The following is a 20,625-nucleotide window of genomic DNA, read 5'->3' as shown; positions in this document are numbered from 1 at the left end:
TCTTTTAATAGAAGACCAAATGTTGGAAGCTAAACTCAAAATTTCTGTTAATTACCTTGCAATTCCACAATAATGATATTTCACTTACATTCATTGAACGAATCCAATAAATTTAAAAAAATAAGAAGTTTCAAAAGTCGAAAGTACAGCTGAATTAGTTAGTTCTGCCACCTTCTACTCCACATTGACTATTGTCTCACGAAAGTCTTTATGCAAATTAACCAGCCTTTCAAATTTAGTAGCTAAGTCCTTGAGTTTTGTCAAGATGGCATCAAATTGCTCTTCTAAGAAAGAAACCAAATTTTGAGGTACAGTAGTAAATGAACCCAATAAAGAGAAAAAGATTCCAGCTGTGAGATTTCAGAGCTGGTTCACTAGGTAATCTTTGTCGTTTTCTAATTGAGGATACAGATGACTTTGAAGGAAGGGAAAGAGGAGTTGTATGGGACATTGGACCAGGATTAGATTCGATGCTTTCAATTAATTATAACATGCATATTAACAAATAAAAATTAAATAAATTAGTAAAACTGAAGTAAACATAAACATAAAAGATTAAACAAATCATATTCAAACCGTAAAATTCACTGTTAGAAAGTTTGTAAAAAAAGTCATTAGCACTAGTGTACATTACAAAGCTCCCCCATTTTTCATTTTATGTAATGCACAGATTCATTAAAATTATGGCTGTAATATAGATTACCACCTATGGAATTTTGGGTCTTTGAGTATATATTTGAACTCAGGACTGAGACGAGTTCAATGGTACCTACTTTTGGACCAGAGACAAAAAATAAGAAAGCCAACATACTTTTTAAGTTATCATACTTTTTAATGCTATCATGTAGACAGCACTGTAGTTGCTAGTATCGCCATCTTGCGATAAATGACATCGGACTACAGTCATCTCCTGGAGGGATAGGTTAGGTTTGTTGGACAAGCCGCGAAAGCGGCGCGTAGTACTAGCCAACCATGAGCGATAGCGAGTGTGTCGGTGGCTGAGGGGCTGTAGGCCCCGAGGTCGAGGAGCGCGAGGATGTGCAAAAAGGACTTAACTCCAACAGCAGACAATCAGTGTGCTTGTGGATCAACATCTGCCTCTGTTGAAGGTATATATGGCTGACTTGCTGGACTGCCTGTTAAACACGCAATAGGCTTAGCGGAGAGAGCGATGTGACTCCCAATCATCGTGCAATTTCTGAAAAAAAGTATAACTTTTTTATTTTTCATCTCCGGTCCAAAAGTGGGGTATTGTTGAACTTGTCTTGGTCCCCTCAGTTCAGATATATACTCAAAGTCCCAAAATTCCATAGGTGGTAATCTATACATCCCCAAAATTATCATGTACAGTAAATCAAAACTATAAAAATAGGAAGACAAGTCCTTAAAGTAAAACTATATATCAGATATTCATTTATAATAAAATTTTAAAAATAAAACTCGGTTGTAAATATAATAGTTTAAATCAATTAAAATCATCAATTAGATATTGATGCATTTCCTAGGAAAAATTATCAATCATATACTTATTTTACAAATTCTACTGGCACTTTTTCATTTTTAAAACTTTGCCTTATTTACTCGAATGTAAGACACTATCAAATCTAAGACGCACCTTAATTTCTACATGTTAACCCATGAATTTTTTTTTTGAAAAAAATACACAACCTGATAAATTTATTGCAAGTAAAGTAAGTTATACATTATTGTCTTTGGCAGTATCAAAGTTGGAAAAATGTTCACTTTCCAAATTGGGCTCTTCTGAATTGACTTTGAATTCGATACCCACATGTAATCATTCTCAATGCATTTGAAACATTGAAAATTCAACCTGTTTTTTGAAAGACCACTGCACAACTTTTACTGGGATTTTCATCCAAACACTTATGATGTTATTACAATATAATAGACCAACAAGACTGAATTCAATTGACCTCTTAACTCTCTTATCGGTTCAGACGAGAATTTTTCATGCTTGCTATTTTTAGCAATACCAGCCCTCCCAAGAATTTCTTGTACTTGATATCCTTGAAATGATTAACTTGCCATGCAAGGCCTGCTGCTAGGCATTACCAGACAAAAACAAAACCTGCTAATGAAAGGGTTAAATATTTTCTATTACAAATATAGATCTAATAAAAATCATTAAAATGACACAGTGACTAGTGAAAGAGAAATAAGATGCACAGCACTTAAGGTCAATAATTATGATGTTATGTGGTTCCCAAAGCGAGTGCTGCTGCCCCCTGTGAGTGGTGAGTAAATCTAGTAGGGACAAAAAGAAACAAGTGGGTGGCAGAGGGTGCTGGAGGCAAAATACTGAATAGTGACCATAGGCAAAAGTTGGGTCACTGACCTTTCCCTTTTCTCTTTTAAAATGGGTAAGAAGAAACACTGCATTTAATGATTTTCAGATGATTTTCAAATTACACATTCTGTTTTCAGATACTAAATCTGAAAAATGAGTCTTACATTTGAGTGAATACAGTAATTCTATATGTTTTTTTATACAATGCTAAATTTAACAAAGCATTTCATTAATATAAGCATTTGATTTTCTTGGAAAACAAGAATGATGTATATGAAAACTGAGTTATAGGTTTCTACATTATTCAATAATTGAAAACATTATATTAATATTATGCTTGTGCCCACTGGACATTCTTGTTATACTGAGAGAAGAGAAACACACCATTTCCAATTAAGATATATTTATTGTAATGTAATCTTGTATGCCACTATAATCAAGCATTTCAGGCAAATGTTCAATTGTAGTGGCATACAAGATTATGTTACAATAAATATACCTTAATTGGAAATGGTGTGTTTCTCTTCTCTCAGTATAACAAGAATGTCCAGTGGACACAAGCATAATATAAGTAATTAAGGACAAGAAGCACATATTAAACAATTGAAAACATTATTTACAATGAGATCATAGTTCTTTGACAAAAATTATCATAAAGAAAGATTAATCTCTAAATCTATATTGTTATTGGGTTGCAATTTTCAAAAATCCAGCAACAAGTTACTTAACTTTCCCAGCATGTGGTGCAATTTGTTATAATATTTTGTTTAAAAAAGCTTTTATATTTTTAATTCTTATAAAATGGCAAAAAACTTAATTTTGAGACTAAATAAGTTTTATTAAAAAAAACTTGTAAATGGTAATAATGAGTAAAATCATTATTAAGTCCAACCCTATTCAAGATATGACATACGACTCTCCTTTCTCTCTCCACTCTCTTGATCTATAAGCATGAAAATTTAATAGCATCAACCCCCTAATAAACAATCTTCTCTGCAAAATTTCAGAAATTTTCAACAAAAAGCATAGCATTATTAAGCTTCAAAGAGGGTGAACAAAATTGTGCCACACATGCACAGACACCCACACTCACTCACTAACATCCATACATACAGGAAAACTCCAGAATTTTTTTTTTTTTAATGTTTCAAGATTCTGAGTCCAAAACTGTAAAACTCTTGGGAGAGAGATAATTCTTTGACCAATTGCCATACCTTCCCTCTGTTATGCGGAGCTGTATCAGTAAAAATTGTATATTTACAAATTCCCACTGTCATTCCTTAATTCCTTGAGAACAGAGTTAGATGAAAGTCGAGACCTGATATAGAAAGTGTAGGGGCAGGAGGTGCCAATTAATTATATACAAATTCCCATTTTGGACCTGAAATCAAGTTATTTCAATTCAAAAATTTTCTCCCAAATGGCATTAGATAGATGATTGGACAACTCAATTGTAACAGGAAAGTATAATGTACAGGGGCAAGACTACTAAAATTGACTACTACTTATCACATTTCAAACTTTTTGGAATGTTTACTATCTATTGTATTGTTTTTTTATATTTTATTATTTCTAAATTATTAATTTGTTCATGCTTATTCATTTTTTATGTATAGTCTAAATGTTGTTATATAGGAGATTTTTTTATTTTTATGTTTTGAAGACAGTAAATCTAGTCCACAAGGACTTTGCTGATTAGTATTATAGAATTTATTCATTTATTTTCAAATCTAAATTGTACTTAATAAATCAGTTTATTGGCTGCAATTTTCAAATTGCAGACCTGTACATTTCCACTGTCTGTCTATCCTTTGTTAATCTAGAGAATGGAGTTAGATAGATGAAAATTGAGACCAGATACAGAAAGTTTAGGAACTGTAAACCCCGATTAACTGTGTACAAACTTCTGGTCTCAACTGGAAGTTACATGGTTGTTTTTAATTAAAAGATGATGAAAAATTGCAGCCCAGCATTGTGAGGATGCACAATAAATATCAATAATAGCTCATAATTAATTGGATTCAGAAATCAAATTAATGCTAACAGATTGGAGATATTGATTATTGTTATTGTAGTGCAGTATATCAAAAGTTTATCAAAATGATCAGATATCTAAATGTTTTAATAATGTATACAATGCATGATATATAATACTAGTAAAATTTTATATTCAAGGTTTTTATATGAAAATATATATTTTTGTGTATAGTCAAAAACCTAAATATTTATGTAAATTCCATACTCCATTTTAAAAATGTTTTTCTTTGTTAAATATTAAGATATGAACTATCCACATCCTTGTTTCAATTACTTTCAGACTCTGAAAAATGTGATGGTAGAAGAAAAAGTGAAAGGATTTGCTGATGTATTAGTTGCAAATAATGTATCTGAAGGATTATGCCACATGTATGTTGTTTTATTATTTATTATTCAATATGTTGTAAAATAATAATAATAATAATAAATAATTGTAAAAATTATGATATTTTGTACACAAATTTAAAATAGAGTTTTACATGCAATATGAAAAAATCAAAGCATCAATATACTAGTTTACTATTGAAAATGAATTAGTTGATTCACATTACATTATAGAATGAATTCAGTAAACAAAGATAAATATGTACAAACAAACATACTTATGAAATTGAAAACTTTGGTTTGTCCAATTTTCCCACATGCAACGTATTTATGTTCCTGTGTTCTATTTTTATAAGAATTATTTTTCTTAACAAATTCCGATAATGATGTAATCGACTCACAAAAGGTCTGAATTTGTTTTTCCATGTTGTTTAGGCAATCAATTTGTTCGAGTTCTCCTTTTTTTTTATCTGGTTCACATTCGTAATTCATAAAGACATGGTTATTCCCCTTTTGGCTGCACATCCTCACAACCTCCTCCTCTTCCTCAGCTATCTCTATACATTGATCAAGGGTGCTTGGTTTCCTCTGTAGAACTTGTCTACTAATTGATGCATTTAGTCCCTTTCCAAAACAATCTTTGACAGTATTATCACTTAAAGTGACCAAATTTAAATTACGAGCCACAGCACAAGCGAATAGAGTTTTAAATCTAATCGCATATTCACAAACCCACTCACTTCCCTTTTGTGTTATAGTTAACACCTGCTCAAATGAATCCGAGAACTCTTTCTGCCTATCAAAGCATCTGATTAATCCTTCTTTAACTCTAACAAAACTTGATTGTCCTTGTTTCTTTAAATCAAAGAATACGGATAAAGGCTCGCCTTTTAATCTCGCTTGTAAGACAGTTAATTTTACCTTTTCTTCCCATCTTGCTAGTTCAGCTACAGTTTCAATGGTCTGAAAGAATCTCTGAATGTTCAAGGTGTCCCCAGGGGAATTGGAGAAGCAAGGGATCATACCTATAAATCCCGTAACGATTGGTATCAACGTATCAACAGTGCCATTACTTGAAGTCGCACCTCCAGTTTCTTCCATTATTGTCCTAAAAGTGAAAGCCACAAAACAAAATTAAATTGACAGCATGAGGTAAAAATCACCTCAACACAATTCTAACAATTACATTGTAAACAGGAAAAGTATGATGTACAGTACAGTGACAAGACACTAATAAAATTGAGAGCATTGTAATGATGCTACAATAAATAATGGCTTTTTTATTTTTATCATTAAACAACATTTTAAGGCTAAATGTCATTAATGATCAAATACATTACATGCAAGTGAAAAAGTTTTAACCCGTTCTGCATTCTCTTCTGTTAAGTGTTTGATTTGATGGAGATGAAAACATTTCAAAAAACATTTAATCTGAAATAAATGGGTTGACTCTGTGAATTTCTGTAGCAATGGTTTGAATTTAATCTTGAAGGAGTCCATAACTTCAGAAAAAATACATTTTAAGTGTGCCTGAGCTAAAATGATATTATTATTATCTAATAATACAAATTTTCTATTTAAATGCACCCTATTATTATTTTATCAGTATTCAATAAAGTAGTCAGTAATATTTGAAAATAATTTATTCATACATGAAATCAAACATGAATATTTACAGCTAAAAAAGATAGATTCTTTTGACTTTGTTTTTGCTTACTTCAACAATGACAAGCTTGCTTAATAATTATGGAAAATTTTTGATTTCTGACAGCATGTTTGAGTCAGTAGATCTTTGTATAATGACGACAAAAACTCATTTCCCAATTTAATGAATTATGTATTTTCTGGGAAAATGAAACCAAGCTTTGTGATGTAAGTTTTAGGGTTTTGGCTTGAACATGAAAACACAGAATAGTGAGATGCTTCTAATGTTAATGAAATTTAAAGCAGTTTAAAACCCTCAGGTTTGAGAGAGGACATGTATATCCAATGTCATAACTGACAAAAATGTCAAAAAACCCACACATGCAACCAGCAGCCTACCAACACCAGCAACTGGTTTAAAACACAAACACGTGTAGCTGTACTATCTAAAATTATGATATTGGAAGGATTAAGTTTAGGCTAAAAGTCACAAAGTAATGCTTCAAAATATTTCCCATTCAGTTTTTCATATTATCTCGTATTTTTTTATTTAAGAATGCATGAGACACTTTCAATAAAATTGTGTTCATTTCCAGCATGCAAAGTCTTAAATAAAGACATTCTTTATTTCCTTTAGATATTTTTAATCCCATAAAAATGCCTTGAAAAAAGCATCTCATGCCAGAGTTACTGTTTTATTGTACCAAGCACAGTGTAAACATTGGCTGGCATTACACCATGTTTCGTCCAAGAAATATACTGTCCAGTTTTGTCTGCAAGATGATTTGGTTTTATAAATATTTATGCCACCATACAATAATATCTTGTTTGGTCAGTAGGAAATTTTCATTTACATTTTTATAAATAAATTCTATGTCATGCAAAAGACTATGCAATGTTGTTCATGATAATATTTGTAATTTATTGTCACCATTTACATCTATTAACAAGCAATTTAAGTTAGGATACTCCATACAAAAAAGATACTTATAAAGTTTCGTCCAAATTGCCATTCTAAAAAATCATCAAATATCTGGTTAAATGAAAACTAATTCCACTTCACTTTATTATCATTTTTGGTGATAATAAATTGCCTTTTCCTTACAATTCCTTCTTTAACCTGAAGATCATACTTGTTGAAATGCCAGTAATAGCTGATAGTTACAGCTATTACTGGCATTTCAACAGCTAGTTCAGCTAATTAGCTGATAGTTCAGCTGATAGTTACATTGACAATTTCACTGATTGATTTGTTTAGATGTGCATCTACTAATTTCCCATTAAACATTAAGCACAATTTTCTTTCCTTGAAAATGCAATTGCTTTAATTTACTTCTTGAAATATGAAAAAGATGCCATTTTTGCAAATGACTTTATGACAACAGAATAACTTCATTGGAAAATATTGATATTATGTTATTTTAAACAAAAATCAATGATAATTTTATTATTTTTTCACATTAGTAATGTAACTAAATAATTCTGAAAATATGATGCATTTAAATAACAATTAAAATTTTGAAAAACAAATTAATCTTTTAGAAAACTTTTTTTTTACAACGGATGAATATAACCTAAACATTATGTTTTATGGACATCAATATCAAGTAAAAGTGAGACCTACGAGCAATATGTGGACTGTTCAATATACAGTTTTCTAACTGTAGCAAAATTTTATCAATTACATCATCATCATTGTAATTCTTTAAGCAAGTCAGTTATAAAAATTATTGACATCATGTTAATTTTTTCATCATCATACTACTTTATGTAAAGTTTTACAAATTCAAAAGATTTTACTTTGTTTTCACAAATAATTTTTAATTATAAATATTCATTTATTTATAAAACTACTTATAATTTTGATAGTTTTGTCATATGTAATTCCAATAAACTAACACAATTATATAAATTAGCTAGTAATCTGGGAAGGGTTTAGATTGTTGTTGAGATTTAGCATAACAAAACTTGGTTGTTATTTATAGTTAAATTTAACTATAAATAAAAATTATTGTTACCTTGCAGACCATAAGTGTTTATAAAATTCATTCTTGTTTATCCAAATTTAAGTACAAATGCAATTTCGAATGACCTGGTTGGGACCTTATCAGCTTTGTAGACCTTGCCAACAGGAGTAAAAAAACCAAAGGAACTAATTTATATTTAACCTTTGCAGGATATATTCCCAAAATCTTCCAATCTAGAATATTGAAGACCCTCAAAAAAGGGGTAAATTTAAAAGTGAAAATTTACCTTAGTTCTCAAAACGGTTCAAAAAATCAACTGTTTTTCACTTTACTAGAGACAACTAAAAGCTCATAAAACACAAAAACAACATTGCACCAAGTATTTACAGGATGCAATTGGAAATGTGCCACATGCTGCATTAAGTCTACTGTCAAGGGCGTCGCCAGCCAATGGGCCAGAGGGGGGGGCAAGATGATATAAATTGATAGAGGATATGAATTGTATGTAGGTAAAATAAAAACGATTCATAAATTTTAAGAAGCTTAAGAAGATTATTTTAATTAAAACATAATCTTCTTGGGTTTTTGGTGAATTTTTCTACTACTTTATTATTAAAATCCTTTATGTTCTCATAGATGATCTTTCTATGGATACTCATCATTGCAAGACCATTGAGGCGACTTTCCACCATGGTACTTCTTAGCCAGTTTTTCATCCGTCTCAGACTGCTAAAGCAGTGATTCTCAAAGTGGGGGTCGCGAAAAATATTTGGGGGGTCGCTGAAAAATTGATGCCAGATCAATTTTTTCAAATATTTTATAAATTTACTATGGATTCATGTTTAGAAATACTGTAATAGAAATAAAAAATATATAAAATAATTTTTACTTAAATAAATTGCACATATAAATAATAAAAATAATATAAATATTTAAATACAAGCCTAACCCCTTCCCTCCGGGATGTTTTTTGACACATACTTATTCTTCGGGGGTCCTTTGAAATTTTTAAGTGCAGAAGGGGGGTCGCGGTCCAAAAAGATTGAGAAACACTGTGCTAAAGGATCGCTCTACAGTACATGTTTTTTTTTTTTTTTAACTCTTTCTGCCCTGTGGGTATTAAGAAGGCCTTTTTTAGTAGGCCCATTATGGGTTTGGCCAGGCCCATAATGGGGCGACCGGGTGGTGAGGGACGGGGCAAACTACAGTACACATTGTGCACGGTAGAGTAATCAAAATTTTTAGCGCTTTACTCGTTTCGGGAAAGAAAGTTTTCGTTTCTTTTAGAACATCCACAACGGCCAGGCCAGCTCAGTTACATTGGGTTTATCCTGCCACAATTGTTGCCACAGTTCAATTTCGTATTTTATGTTTGGTAAATCGTAATATTGAGAGAAAGTTTGGCAAGCTTTTGTGAGACTTTCCATGGACATGGTTTGCAATTGCGCTGGGTGTAATTTAGATAATGCGAATGATGGAGTATTTTCTTTTACAAATCGTCCTTTAAGAGAATTAATAATGTCCAGGTATGGTATTATTAAAGACCTTTTCCAGTATTCTGAAGGACTTCTTGCTGGATGGTTGCTTCGATAACTTTGTCTTCCAAAAATGTGCGGCACTGATGTCATGTCCTCCTCCAGTGAAAATTGAAAATTATCCTTAAAAACTCTGATGGTTTTATGTTTCTCACTCCACCTTGTTTCGCAGAGCGTGGAAATATTAGGTATTAACTTCCTCCTCAAAATTGATTCCCGAAAAAATGAAACAATGTCTTTCGTGGTTCCTATGGTGTTCTGAATTTCAGGCAGAGCATTGAGATCATTGATTACTAGATTTAGTTTGTTCAAAGAACAATGAAAGAACAAAGCTTTAGTGTATTTTTTGCGTAAGATTGCTTGTACACCACTTTCTTTTCCGGACATTGTCGAACAACCATCAAATCCTAATCCAACGCATTTTACTGGAATAAGTTCTTCTTTTGTCAAAAATTCATCAATGGTTTGTGCGATAGATTTCGCATCCAGACCTTTTAGCTCAACAAATCCAACAAACACTTCTTGGACTTTGTTGTTTTTCTCATGAAAATAACGCAGTCCAATAGATAACTTTATTATAGAAAAGATATGTCACTTTATGATTTAAAAAAATTATATTTATTACAAATGCATGGCATCGTTTTTACATTCAACATAAACACGCATAGGTGTGCGTTTCAGGTCGCATCGCGCGGGAATTATAAATCGGGCAATAAATGACTTAGCATTTAAATAATTTTTTTCGCATGTCTAGGGAGGGGCAACTGCCCCTCTGCCCCCCCTCTGGCGACGCCCTTGTCTACTGTGTGTTTAATAAACAGCCTGGTAAGATATTCTAACAATGTTCATCGGTAAAAATTGAAGAAATGTCCAATATTACAGCAGTCAGCCATTTAAGCTAAGTTTCACTGATTCAAGTTCAGCCATGTGAATTGATTTGCCAGTGTCACACTTTAAAGCTATCTTTACCGTGCCTTATGAATTTTAAGTACTGATGTAGGAACATTGATATTTAAAATACATGAGGTTAAAAAAAATACTGTACACTTACCTTTGAAAATGTCTTCCCATGTCTTTCACAATGTCTTCTGGCTACTTAGCAACACTTGGTCTCTTCTGGATGTTCAGTAGAGAATAGGGTGAAGCCATTGGCCCCAACTTTCTAGGATCGACGACAAAGGTGCTTAATATTGCTTGAAAAATCATTTAATCTACATTTTACATTTTCAAGTTTCCATTGGTTACATGCACTATACACAAACTGCACTCACTAGGTGGTGGTCATCCTCTCCCTGCTGTTCATCATCATTATCCTCATGCATGACAACATTGAAATAGGACTTATTGAATGACAGATAGTCAATAAGCATTCCAATCTTGAAGAATTGGAAGCACTTTTAACCGGAGCCTAGTTAGATAGCTGTGATGTTCTCGAGAAAATGCTTGAGTTATGCTGATGGTGTTAGTGCTTCTGGCACGAATCACGTTCTTTAGACATAGAATGTGATTCCTGTCTGAAGCACCTTCTATTAACTTGCTTACTCCTGCTCATTCATGACAACATCATGGACCATTTAGCCATTAAGTTTGATTCTGGATTTTTGAGCATGGGCTTTGAGATCATCAATGTCAACAAATCTGCACAGAAAAAAAAATTAGATTTTCAGTAATGCTTCTTTATTTGATTCTGTTAACACATTGCAGCTGTTCCTTACCTCCCTTGGCTCATTAACTATGGTGGCTTGGGTTTCTCAAAAGAAGGTTGTAAAGCCATATAACCTCGATATTGGGATGCACTGTTGGAAACTATAGTTGTTCCTGGAGCAATGTATCTAAGCATGTCCTGCCAAAGAACTTGTCTGTTCTTGTTCTCCACCTGAAAGAATACAAGAAAATACAATGCAAAACATCAAAAAATCCTTCAATTCTGTTCTACATATGACCACAATTGCACCAGGATTTGCAAATCATTGCATGCAGTGTGCTTGCACTTGTGCAACATACAAGAGTGTTTTCTTTGCCGAGCAGTATGTTGTCTAATGCTGCTGAGACATGCATTATGATATTACTCATGATTTCCATTCATCTTTCTCATAAAATTGCATGCATGATGTTTCTGATCATTGCATATTGGGTCAATTTATTATGTAGAACCAATAAAAATGCTCATTGAGAAACTTCGAAATTGATTGTACTCAGTCATCTGCCATTAAGATGTAATGCTGCACCAGTACCAACAAAGTTACCAGTATCCAATTCAAATACAAATCATTGCACACAGTGGCGATACAATTGGCCAATTACCAATCATCAGACAGAGATGATGCTCTTGCACTTACATCCATGAGATTGCCAATTGGTTGTGCTGTGGAGATCAGGGTTACCTGCAAGATCATCGCATGCAAGATTTTGTTCACAAATTACATAGTTGATATTATAGGAGCAAGAGGTCAAAAGTGTTCCATTCTGCTAAACATACAACAGTGGAAGCTAATTGAAAATTCAAAACAAAACAAACATTTACTTACATGCCAATACATCAGCTTATGTGTTTCCTGACAGTAAGCACCAAACATGGTTATTTGGGTGTCTGTCATTAAGCATCCCCAGTTGTATTTTTTTTTCTGGCAAAGGTTTCATTGATCTGAAAAGAAAAGTATTAAGTTTTGTATTAAGGCCTCTTTGGTGGGAAGGTACTTTTTAAATTCATAAGATGTCAAACAGATACCTGAGATATATATATATATATATATAAGGAATACCTGTGTGATTTTATATATATGTAGGACTTTCATTTTGTCTTGTCCAATAAAAACACTTAATTGCTTACTGAACTAACATTTAATTGCAAACTAGACATTACACTTAACAACGTAAACATTGAACATTAAATGTAAATCGTCTCATCTTAGTAAAGGAGAAAAAGTCCCGTCTGGACTCGTCTTCCATCTTTTTCCCGTCTTTTTTTTTTAATTGTCGTCTGGCTACTCTCTTCAAGTCTTGTCAGCAGATGGCACCTCATGGGATTCCGCTCTCCATATATATATATTACATACATACACTACACACACCACACACACACACACACCACACACACACCCGCGCGCGCGCGTATCCCTTGATTAATGCAGTTAATTAATCCCTCGATGCTATCATGTATATCAAAATTGTGTTAATCAAATACAGTGGTACCTCAGTACTTGACCAATCACAACCTGTTAGAACAAATTTTCGGTTAATAACAAATAGTTTTGTTTTAATTTTATCATCAGTAAGAAAGTTTTTTGTGATAAAAATAAGTAACTAATTTACAAATAAAATGAAACCTTAAAGCTCCCTTAGAGATTAAGGAAAGGGCAATCGAACAACAAAGGGGGACACATGCCCCAATGTACAGGCACCCCTGTTACAATTCAGGAATTGTGAACTGTATTATAAATGAAAGAAATTAATTATATTTATAATTTAAAAATTCTTTAATAATATATAAACTATGAGCATTTAGAGACTTTGTACATTATTTATGTTTTTTTTTTTTTTTGTCATTTATCTAGAGTTCAAACTGCTGGTCTTGGTGGTTTGAAACATAATACAGTTATTATTGGTTGGCCCTATGGATGGAGACAAACAGCTGATGAAAAGTCTTGGAAGGTTCTTTTAGGTATTTGATTAAATATTAATTTTTATGCTGATGTTTTCTGTATTTTATAAATGCAATTTAATATATAATGAAAATATTTATAGTTAAATTTCATTGAAACATTGTATTAGGCTTTATTACAAAAATTTCAAATTTCAATCAATAAACAAAAATTTACTAGTTTAATTACATTCAAATGTTTTAATATGTAATTTGATTTAATATGATAATAAATGCAAAGAAATTCAAAAATTTCTACAGATATCTTAGTTAACCTATCAGAAATTGTAAGAATATCAATTGATTTCTTAAATCAATAAACAGTTGAAGAGTTGAAAGATGATGCAAACAAAAATTTAATTGGATTTATTTCAAAGTCGCATGTAATAAGTCATGTGTTTTAAGCAGTTTAAAACACTTTAAAACCACAGAAAAAAAAAAAGCTAAAACTTTATATATTTTCTGTATTTTTTTTCAACTTTGGTACAAAGTAATTTTCAAACCTAATTTTGGCATCCTAAGTGACTATTTGGATTACTTGTACCTTTGCACAGCCCTATTGCTAATGCTCCACCATTTTGATCAGTGATGTAAAGTTTTCATATTAACTATTGAAAACAGTGTTGAAAACAGTTACTTTTCTGAGACTTTGAACGGATAGATAATTTAAATACATTTTTATCTGAGTTAATTATTAATTTTCCACAAATAATAACCCTTTCTCAATATATTAAACTGTTAGGTTTTGTTTAAGGCAGTGTCTCTCAACATTTTAAAGCCCAAGGACCAGTAAAATGCCTGAAAAAATTCTACAGATCACTGAATTATGTAAGCCTAATTTTTTTTAATTATCAACATTTGGGATAGACTGTGCCATTTTTAACATAATGAATCTAAAAGCAACTTTTAATTACATGCAGTATGGAAACGTAACTAATTAAATTGGAAGCAAATTATTAAAAGTGAATCTGTTCTGAACAGTTTCAATCTTTATTAAGTCTGCCTGTGCACCACCTCTCCCATAAGTCATTGGTCCACAGGTTGAGAAACACTGATATAAGTCATTTCTAAAAATGTAAAGTTGTAATAAATTGAAAAATTTTGAAAGATAAACAAGTCAGAGGAGAAAACAACAAGCAAATAGTAGTTTGAATCATCATTCAAATGATTGCAAAGAACACAAACAGATAATTGTGACTAGTATTTCAAGTTAAATATTGGGTTGTTCAGAAAGTAATTTCGTTTTTTCCATAGAAAAATAAACGCAATATTCTTATAATAGCAGTAGCAGTAGCACAAAGAGGATGAAGACCCAGGACTACTCATAGGTATTGCCTGGGTGTGAAAGGGGGATAGGAAAGATGAGAAGAGTTGAGGAAGGCGGGAGGTGAATAAAAAGTAAGATAGGATAGATGGTGAAGTAGGAAGACTCATCAGCGCCTGTATCGCATTTATTAACCAAACAAAAGATAATATACAAAATATATACAATAAATACATAAGTTACAAGTTGAAAAAAAAGATGACAAGGAAAAAACTAAATAAGGCGTAATGGGTGCATTAATACAGTAATAAACATACAAAGGGTCCAATAACAGTAGGACGAACTAGTTAAAGGTAGGGTCCAGTGTGCCGGTAGCACGGATGAATTTTTCTAGGGCTGCAAAAATATCCGGATCTTCCACGAGAGCTTGTGGTGGACAGGGCCAATTGAAGCATTTTTTTAGCGTTACTCTTTCCAGATTAATCCGGTGATTGTCATGTTTGGTGCAGTCAAAGATCAAGTGAGTGGCATTCTGTAAGGAGATGTCATCACAGTCACAATAGGGATGTTCCCTAAGTGCAAATCAATGTAGATATTGCCGGAAATTTCCATGATCTGTCAGGAGCTGTGTGTTATGGAAGTTGGCACAGAAGTTCTTGTTTTGAAGTCTGGACGAGATGTTTGGAAAGTATTGGTAGGTCGCTCTTCCGGAGTCTCCGTCTTCCCACTCGCGTTGCCACAACTGGATGGCGGTACTGTGAATCGTGGTTTTAATAGCGATGTCTGAGGCTTTCCAGTAGGTGAGGGTGGCAGAGGAAGCAGCAGCTTGCTTTACGAGGGAGTCCGCCAAAGAGTTCCCTTTCACCCCTGTATGGCCCCTGATCCATGAGAAGGCCACGCTGTTTTGTGAGCAGAGAATTTCTTCCCGAATAAGAAGAGAGAGAGAGCCAAGATTGTTGACTATTCTCCTGATAGCGACTTGGCTATCAGAACAGATCCTAATATGTCGATTCCTGATTTTAGAGTTGTTAACATATTTAAGAGCTTGCAGAATGGCGAACTGTTCAGCTTGAGTAAGTGTGCAGATACTGGCAAGACGATAGCTTGCCTGGTAAGAGAAATTGCTATTGTTGCATTCCTTAACCGCAAATGCTGATCCCACCTTGCTGTGGCTTTTAGATTCGTCGGTGAATATCTGTATGTAATAGTTGGGATTGTCATGAAAGTCTAGTATAGAAATATCACCCGCGATACTGGGATGGGGTTCTGAGACCTCGGGCTTACCATTTAGGTTAGATGTAAGGTGGGAAAGAAGGGGCTCGTTCAAGTTGGGAAAAAGCCCAATTTCCATAAATTTGTAAAGTTCACTGTCTTGTCCGTCGATTGTCCCTCCATTGAGCAGGTGCCACCGCCACATCTCCTCCTTCGCCCTAATGTGGAGGGGAAGGACTCCAGAAAGAACTTGGAGAGCAGCCGTCGGGGCAGTCCTATAAGCTCTGCACAACCTGAGAAGGGAAAGTCTTTGAGCTTTGTTTAATTTCTTTTTGGTGCGAACATTGTCGACCGCCTCTGCCCAGAAGGGGGCGCCAATATTTTATTGAATTATATATTGGCCATTTTGGTCAAATACCTGTTGTCATTGTTTCTGGTAGTAGCATGATTTCACATTCATAAAAATTTTGATAGTTGTTTACAAAAAACTGATCCAAGTGATTTTTGATATTGTCATTTCAAGTAAATGTCTTACAGTTAAAAAAAATTTGTATAGACCGGAACAAGTAGTAATCTGTGATGTGGATCTGAGTGTGCCCGATCTGGCGAATATGGTTGGTGTGATAACACATCCCATCTAAGCTATGATAGTTTCTGACAAGTTACCAAACTTGTGTGAAATTTGGCATCATCATGGTAAAACACTACACTTTGTTTGTTGATCAATTCTGGTCTTTTCTGTTTGATGATATTACTCAATTTGTTTACTCGATGGCAGTACACTTTCGAATCAATTGTGAAATTGTCTGGTAAAAGCTCAAAAACAAATTTCTTTCAAATCCAACCATAGAGAGCATCTCTCTTCAATAACATGTGGAACCCATATATCTGGCTTTGAAGTGAAACCAATTCGTTTTAAGTAATAATAAACGGTTCATTTTAACAGATTTAATTTCTTAGTGATTTCAAGTGTTGTTATACGGCAGATTGCTTCAATCACTACCTTTATTTTGTTTTCATTGGCTTCAAATGACCATCCAGAATGTGGTGTATCTTCAATATTAAAATTGCCAGAATGCAATTGTTTAAACCAGTTTTGGCACTGTCTTTCTCTCAACACATCCCCAAACATGTACCACAAGTTTTTTCTTGTTTGAACAGCATTTTGATTTTTTAGTTATAAAAAAGCAAAATATGCCAAAAATGATGCTTTCTATTTTCCATATTTGATGGGTCACCAAAAAAAAACAATTGTACAAATCAAACAAAATTTTTTACAAATAAGCTTTAAAACGTCAGCTGTCAAAGTATATAATGAAAATGTGGTTTAAAATCAAATTGGCTGATAAAAATACATCTAATTCCTCTAGTAATAAAAAAACGAAATTACTTTCCAAACAACCCAATAGTTATTAATAAATAACGAAAAAATTAATAAATGTTTAAATTCAAGCTAAAGGCTTGGGTTTGTAGATATTAGAAGAATTAGATAAAACACAAAATAAAGTAAATGAGGATAAGGTTGAAATTATTTTAAAACTACTAAATTTAATAACAGAAGAAAAATAATAAATTAAATTCTTATTTTACAGATTATTGAATTGTTTCCTAAGTTTGAATTATTATGTTATTTATTAAATTTATTTGAAAGTTTTATGTTAGCAAGAAATTTAATTAATAATTTATAAATAAGGAAAATATCATTTATAAATAAGGAAAATATCATATCTTTGAAACATTTTAAGTTCAGAAAGTAATGATCAATATCAGTATTTCATTTTGAATTATTTTTATATATTTGCTGTTAACTTAAAATTGTTCTATCTTTGTCTTCAGTCATTCTTTTAGAATGTAACAGTTTCAAATGAATTTCAAACCCATTTTGGAGAAGAAGTTATAAAATGCCTATTTTTCAAATAAATTTTAAGATTTTTAATAAAGAAATACTGATTGTTGTAAATGTTTGTTTACATAAATTTTATTTTTATATCAAAGACTTAAACATTCTCAAAATTTTATAAATAAAATGAATATTAACTTTACACAAATTATATTTTCAGATACCATAAGGGCAGTTATTGCTAGTAAAAATGCTCTCTTAGTGCCAAAAGGAATTAATCAGTTTCCTGATAATAATGAGAGGATGTCTGGAACTATTGATGCATGGTGGATCGTTCACGATGGTGGATTATTGATGCTAATTCCATTCTTACTTAAACAACATAAGACTTGGAAAAATTGTAAACTACGCATATTTACTGTTGCTCGTATCCTTCAATAATAAATTTTATTAAAAACTTTTGATTGGTACGTTTAGTTTTGAATTAAATTATTAATATTACTTATATCTTTTTAATCTTTAATAGTTTGTCTGATTAATTCAAGAACTTACTACTAGAATTTACTTATTTATGGTAATTTCATGCAAATAATATGCGATGGACATTGTCATTTCAACATATACCCAGCATAAAATTACCTGTGACTCTGGAGATGCCCAAGACATGGTCTGAAGTTTAGAAGTTACCATATCAAACATTAAAGTTTCTATTAGTAATTCATTACAGATGCATATAAACAACTTAGCCTGGAAATTTTATAATAATCAAATCATTAAATGCTAGATTATTTTATATTAATATACTATAGACAAAATAAATTTCCAAGTTTCTGAGCTATAATGTTACACTACACATACTATTTCAGGTAACCAAATTTTATGGCAGAAATAAACGTTTTCGTTCCTGTCTCAGAACATCTTCAGCTTAAAATATTCCGGCTTGTCATAAATCTGAGAGAGGTGCCCATCTTACATCTAGTGCCACGGAATCTTGGGCATTATCATTCCCCAACGAACCTACTCAAAAATATGTATTAGAAATTTCTCTATAATTCTAATTGCTATTATTTTAGCCATTTATATTTATTTTAGTGTGAATATTATTCTTAACAAGAACTGTAGAATTGGAAGATAATAGTATTCAAATGAAAAAGGATCTAACAACTTTCTTGTATCACCTTAGAATTGAAGCTGATGTGGAAATTGTAGAAATGGTATCTGTTAATCTTTATTCCTTTTCATTTAATAAAAATAAATTACTTACTACAGAAAATATACACTCCGATGCAGCATTTAATTAAGAAATTTCATAAGTAAATTGAATTTCAATATGTAATGGTTCAGACACCATTATATCCTAGGAATTATCATATCCACAGACTCTAAAAATACTAGTCAAACAATTGGAGTATGTGGATGTGATAATTCCTAGGAAACAACGGTATCTGAATCGGTTACATATTGAAATTTAAAACAAGAAATAGAAGCAGGATAGGCCTAAATCATAGTAAATCGAATCTTGGCATTCCCACAGGGCTGGCCAGAATTGTGGAAAATTAAACATTGTATTCGCACAATTTTACGAAAGAAAATTTATTGTAACAAATTTTACGAATTTAATGGAAATAACATTCCGTTTGCAATGGAAAATTTGCTAAGATATTCAGAATAATATAATTTTTTTTCCTCCTAGATCGATACAGATATTTCGGCATACACGTACGAAAGAACTTTGATGATGGAACAGAGGTCGCAGATGTTGAAACAGATTCGTCTTAATCGAAGAGGAACACTTACCATGGTAATTCTTAAGCATTTATAGCGAAAGAGCAGCGTACATTTACCATCTTATTAAAGTTGGAAATTTTCGAAGGCCGTAAAAAACTAAGGCGTGTGAAGGTCCCTTAGCAAGGTTGAGGCCGAAGTTTTAAACGCGAAAACGTATATGTCGGACATTCAGCGCCGCTTTCCTGTAAACCTAGAAGTTTGACAATAATGTTTGGAAAGTCAGTGGAATCATGCTCGACATTCCAAACGCCATCGTCAAACTTCTAGGCTTACAGGAAAGCGGCGCTGAACGTCCGACATACACGTTTTCGCGTTTAAAACTTCGGCCTCAACCTCGCTATTAAGGAATGGCCTTTTACTCCAACTTTTTATTTCGGCATTTATTTTATTTTAAAGAGACTTGTTTTCGGGACGGTGACTGCGAAAGAAGGAGGGTAAAGAGTTTTCTTTCTCCAAACAGACGATCGCGGACTCGGCGGTGGGCGGTTCGGCCACCAAAGTGCGATTCAACGAAGTGCCGGAAGAAGAGAAGGACTGCGAACTGATCGAAGTGGCGGCCGAGGAGGAGGCGGAGAAGAACCCCAGTCCCCGGAAGGAGGGATCGGCCGCCTCTTCCAAGCAACCCTCGCCCGACAGACAGGCCCCCGTCGGTCCCGAAGCCAACGGTTCCCCGGAGAAGGCAGAAAAGGTGGCGGCCGATGGTGCCCTGAAGGACAAGTCGGAAACCAACCGGGCTTTCGATGAGTTACTCAAACTTCAACCGTAAGTGCTCTTTCTCCTCTAATTAAATTCCTGGTCCATTTCCTCCTCTCTCAACTCGCCAAATGTCCTTTCAGAGACGAAGCCAACGTCCGTCGCATGCATGCCGCCGTCAAACTGAATGAGGTGATGGTTAGCAAGTCGCACGAGGCTCAGTTGGTGGTACTCAATCTTCCCGGCTTACCCAAGGCGGCCAAGACCGAAGAAAATTGTATCCTTCCGCGCAGATTTCTGGTCGGACGTTGGGGTGGGGACCGTTTACCGCGCTCCACACCGGAGAGATCCGTAGCAGAATCCCAAAAAATCT

General features: G+C 33.2%; 1 protein-coding gene across 3 annotated transcripts in view; it reads left to right on the top strand.

Annotated features, from left to right (window-relative positions):
• LOC136989914 (solute carrier family 12 member 6-like) overlaps positions 1–20,625 on the top strand; it is a 149,531-nt gene that overhangs the window by 127,478 nt on the left and 1,428 nt on the right. For all 3 annotated transcript variants that reach the window (XM_067288228.1, XM_067288220.1, XM_067288236.1), the window contains 7 exons: positions 4,626–4,714; positions 13,370–13,476; positions 17,992–18,198; positions 18,894–18,985; positions 19,465–19,572; positions 20,020–20,321; positions 20,396–20,529. In XM_067288228.1, coding sequence (XP_067144329.1) covers positions 4,626–4,714; positions 13,370–13,476; positions 17,992–18,198; positions 18,894–18,985; positions 19,465–19,572; positions 20,020–20,321; positions 20,396–20,529 — 1,039 coding nt within the window. The remainder of the gene's footprint in view (positions 1–4,625; positions 4,715–13,369; positions 13,477–17,991; positions 18,199–18,893; positions 18,986–19,464; positions 19,573–20,019; positions 20,322–20,395; positions 20,530–20,625) is intronic.

Source organism: Centruroides vittatus, unplaced genomic scaffold (genome assembly GCF_030686945.1).
Source record: "Centruroides vittatus isolate TY-2023 unplaced genomic scaffold, ASM3068694v2 contig_1309, whole genome shotgun sequence".
NCBI classification, from domain to species: domain Eukaryota; kingdom Metazoa; phylum Arthropoda; class Arachnida; order Scorpiones; family Buthidae; genus Centruroides; species Centruroides vittatus.
The sequence above is the reverse complement of the archived record's forward strand: the minus strand, read 5'-3'. Positions and strand labels throughout refer to the sequence as shown.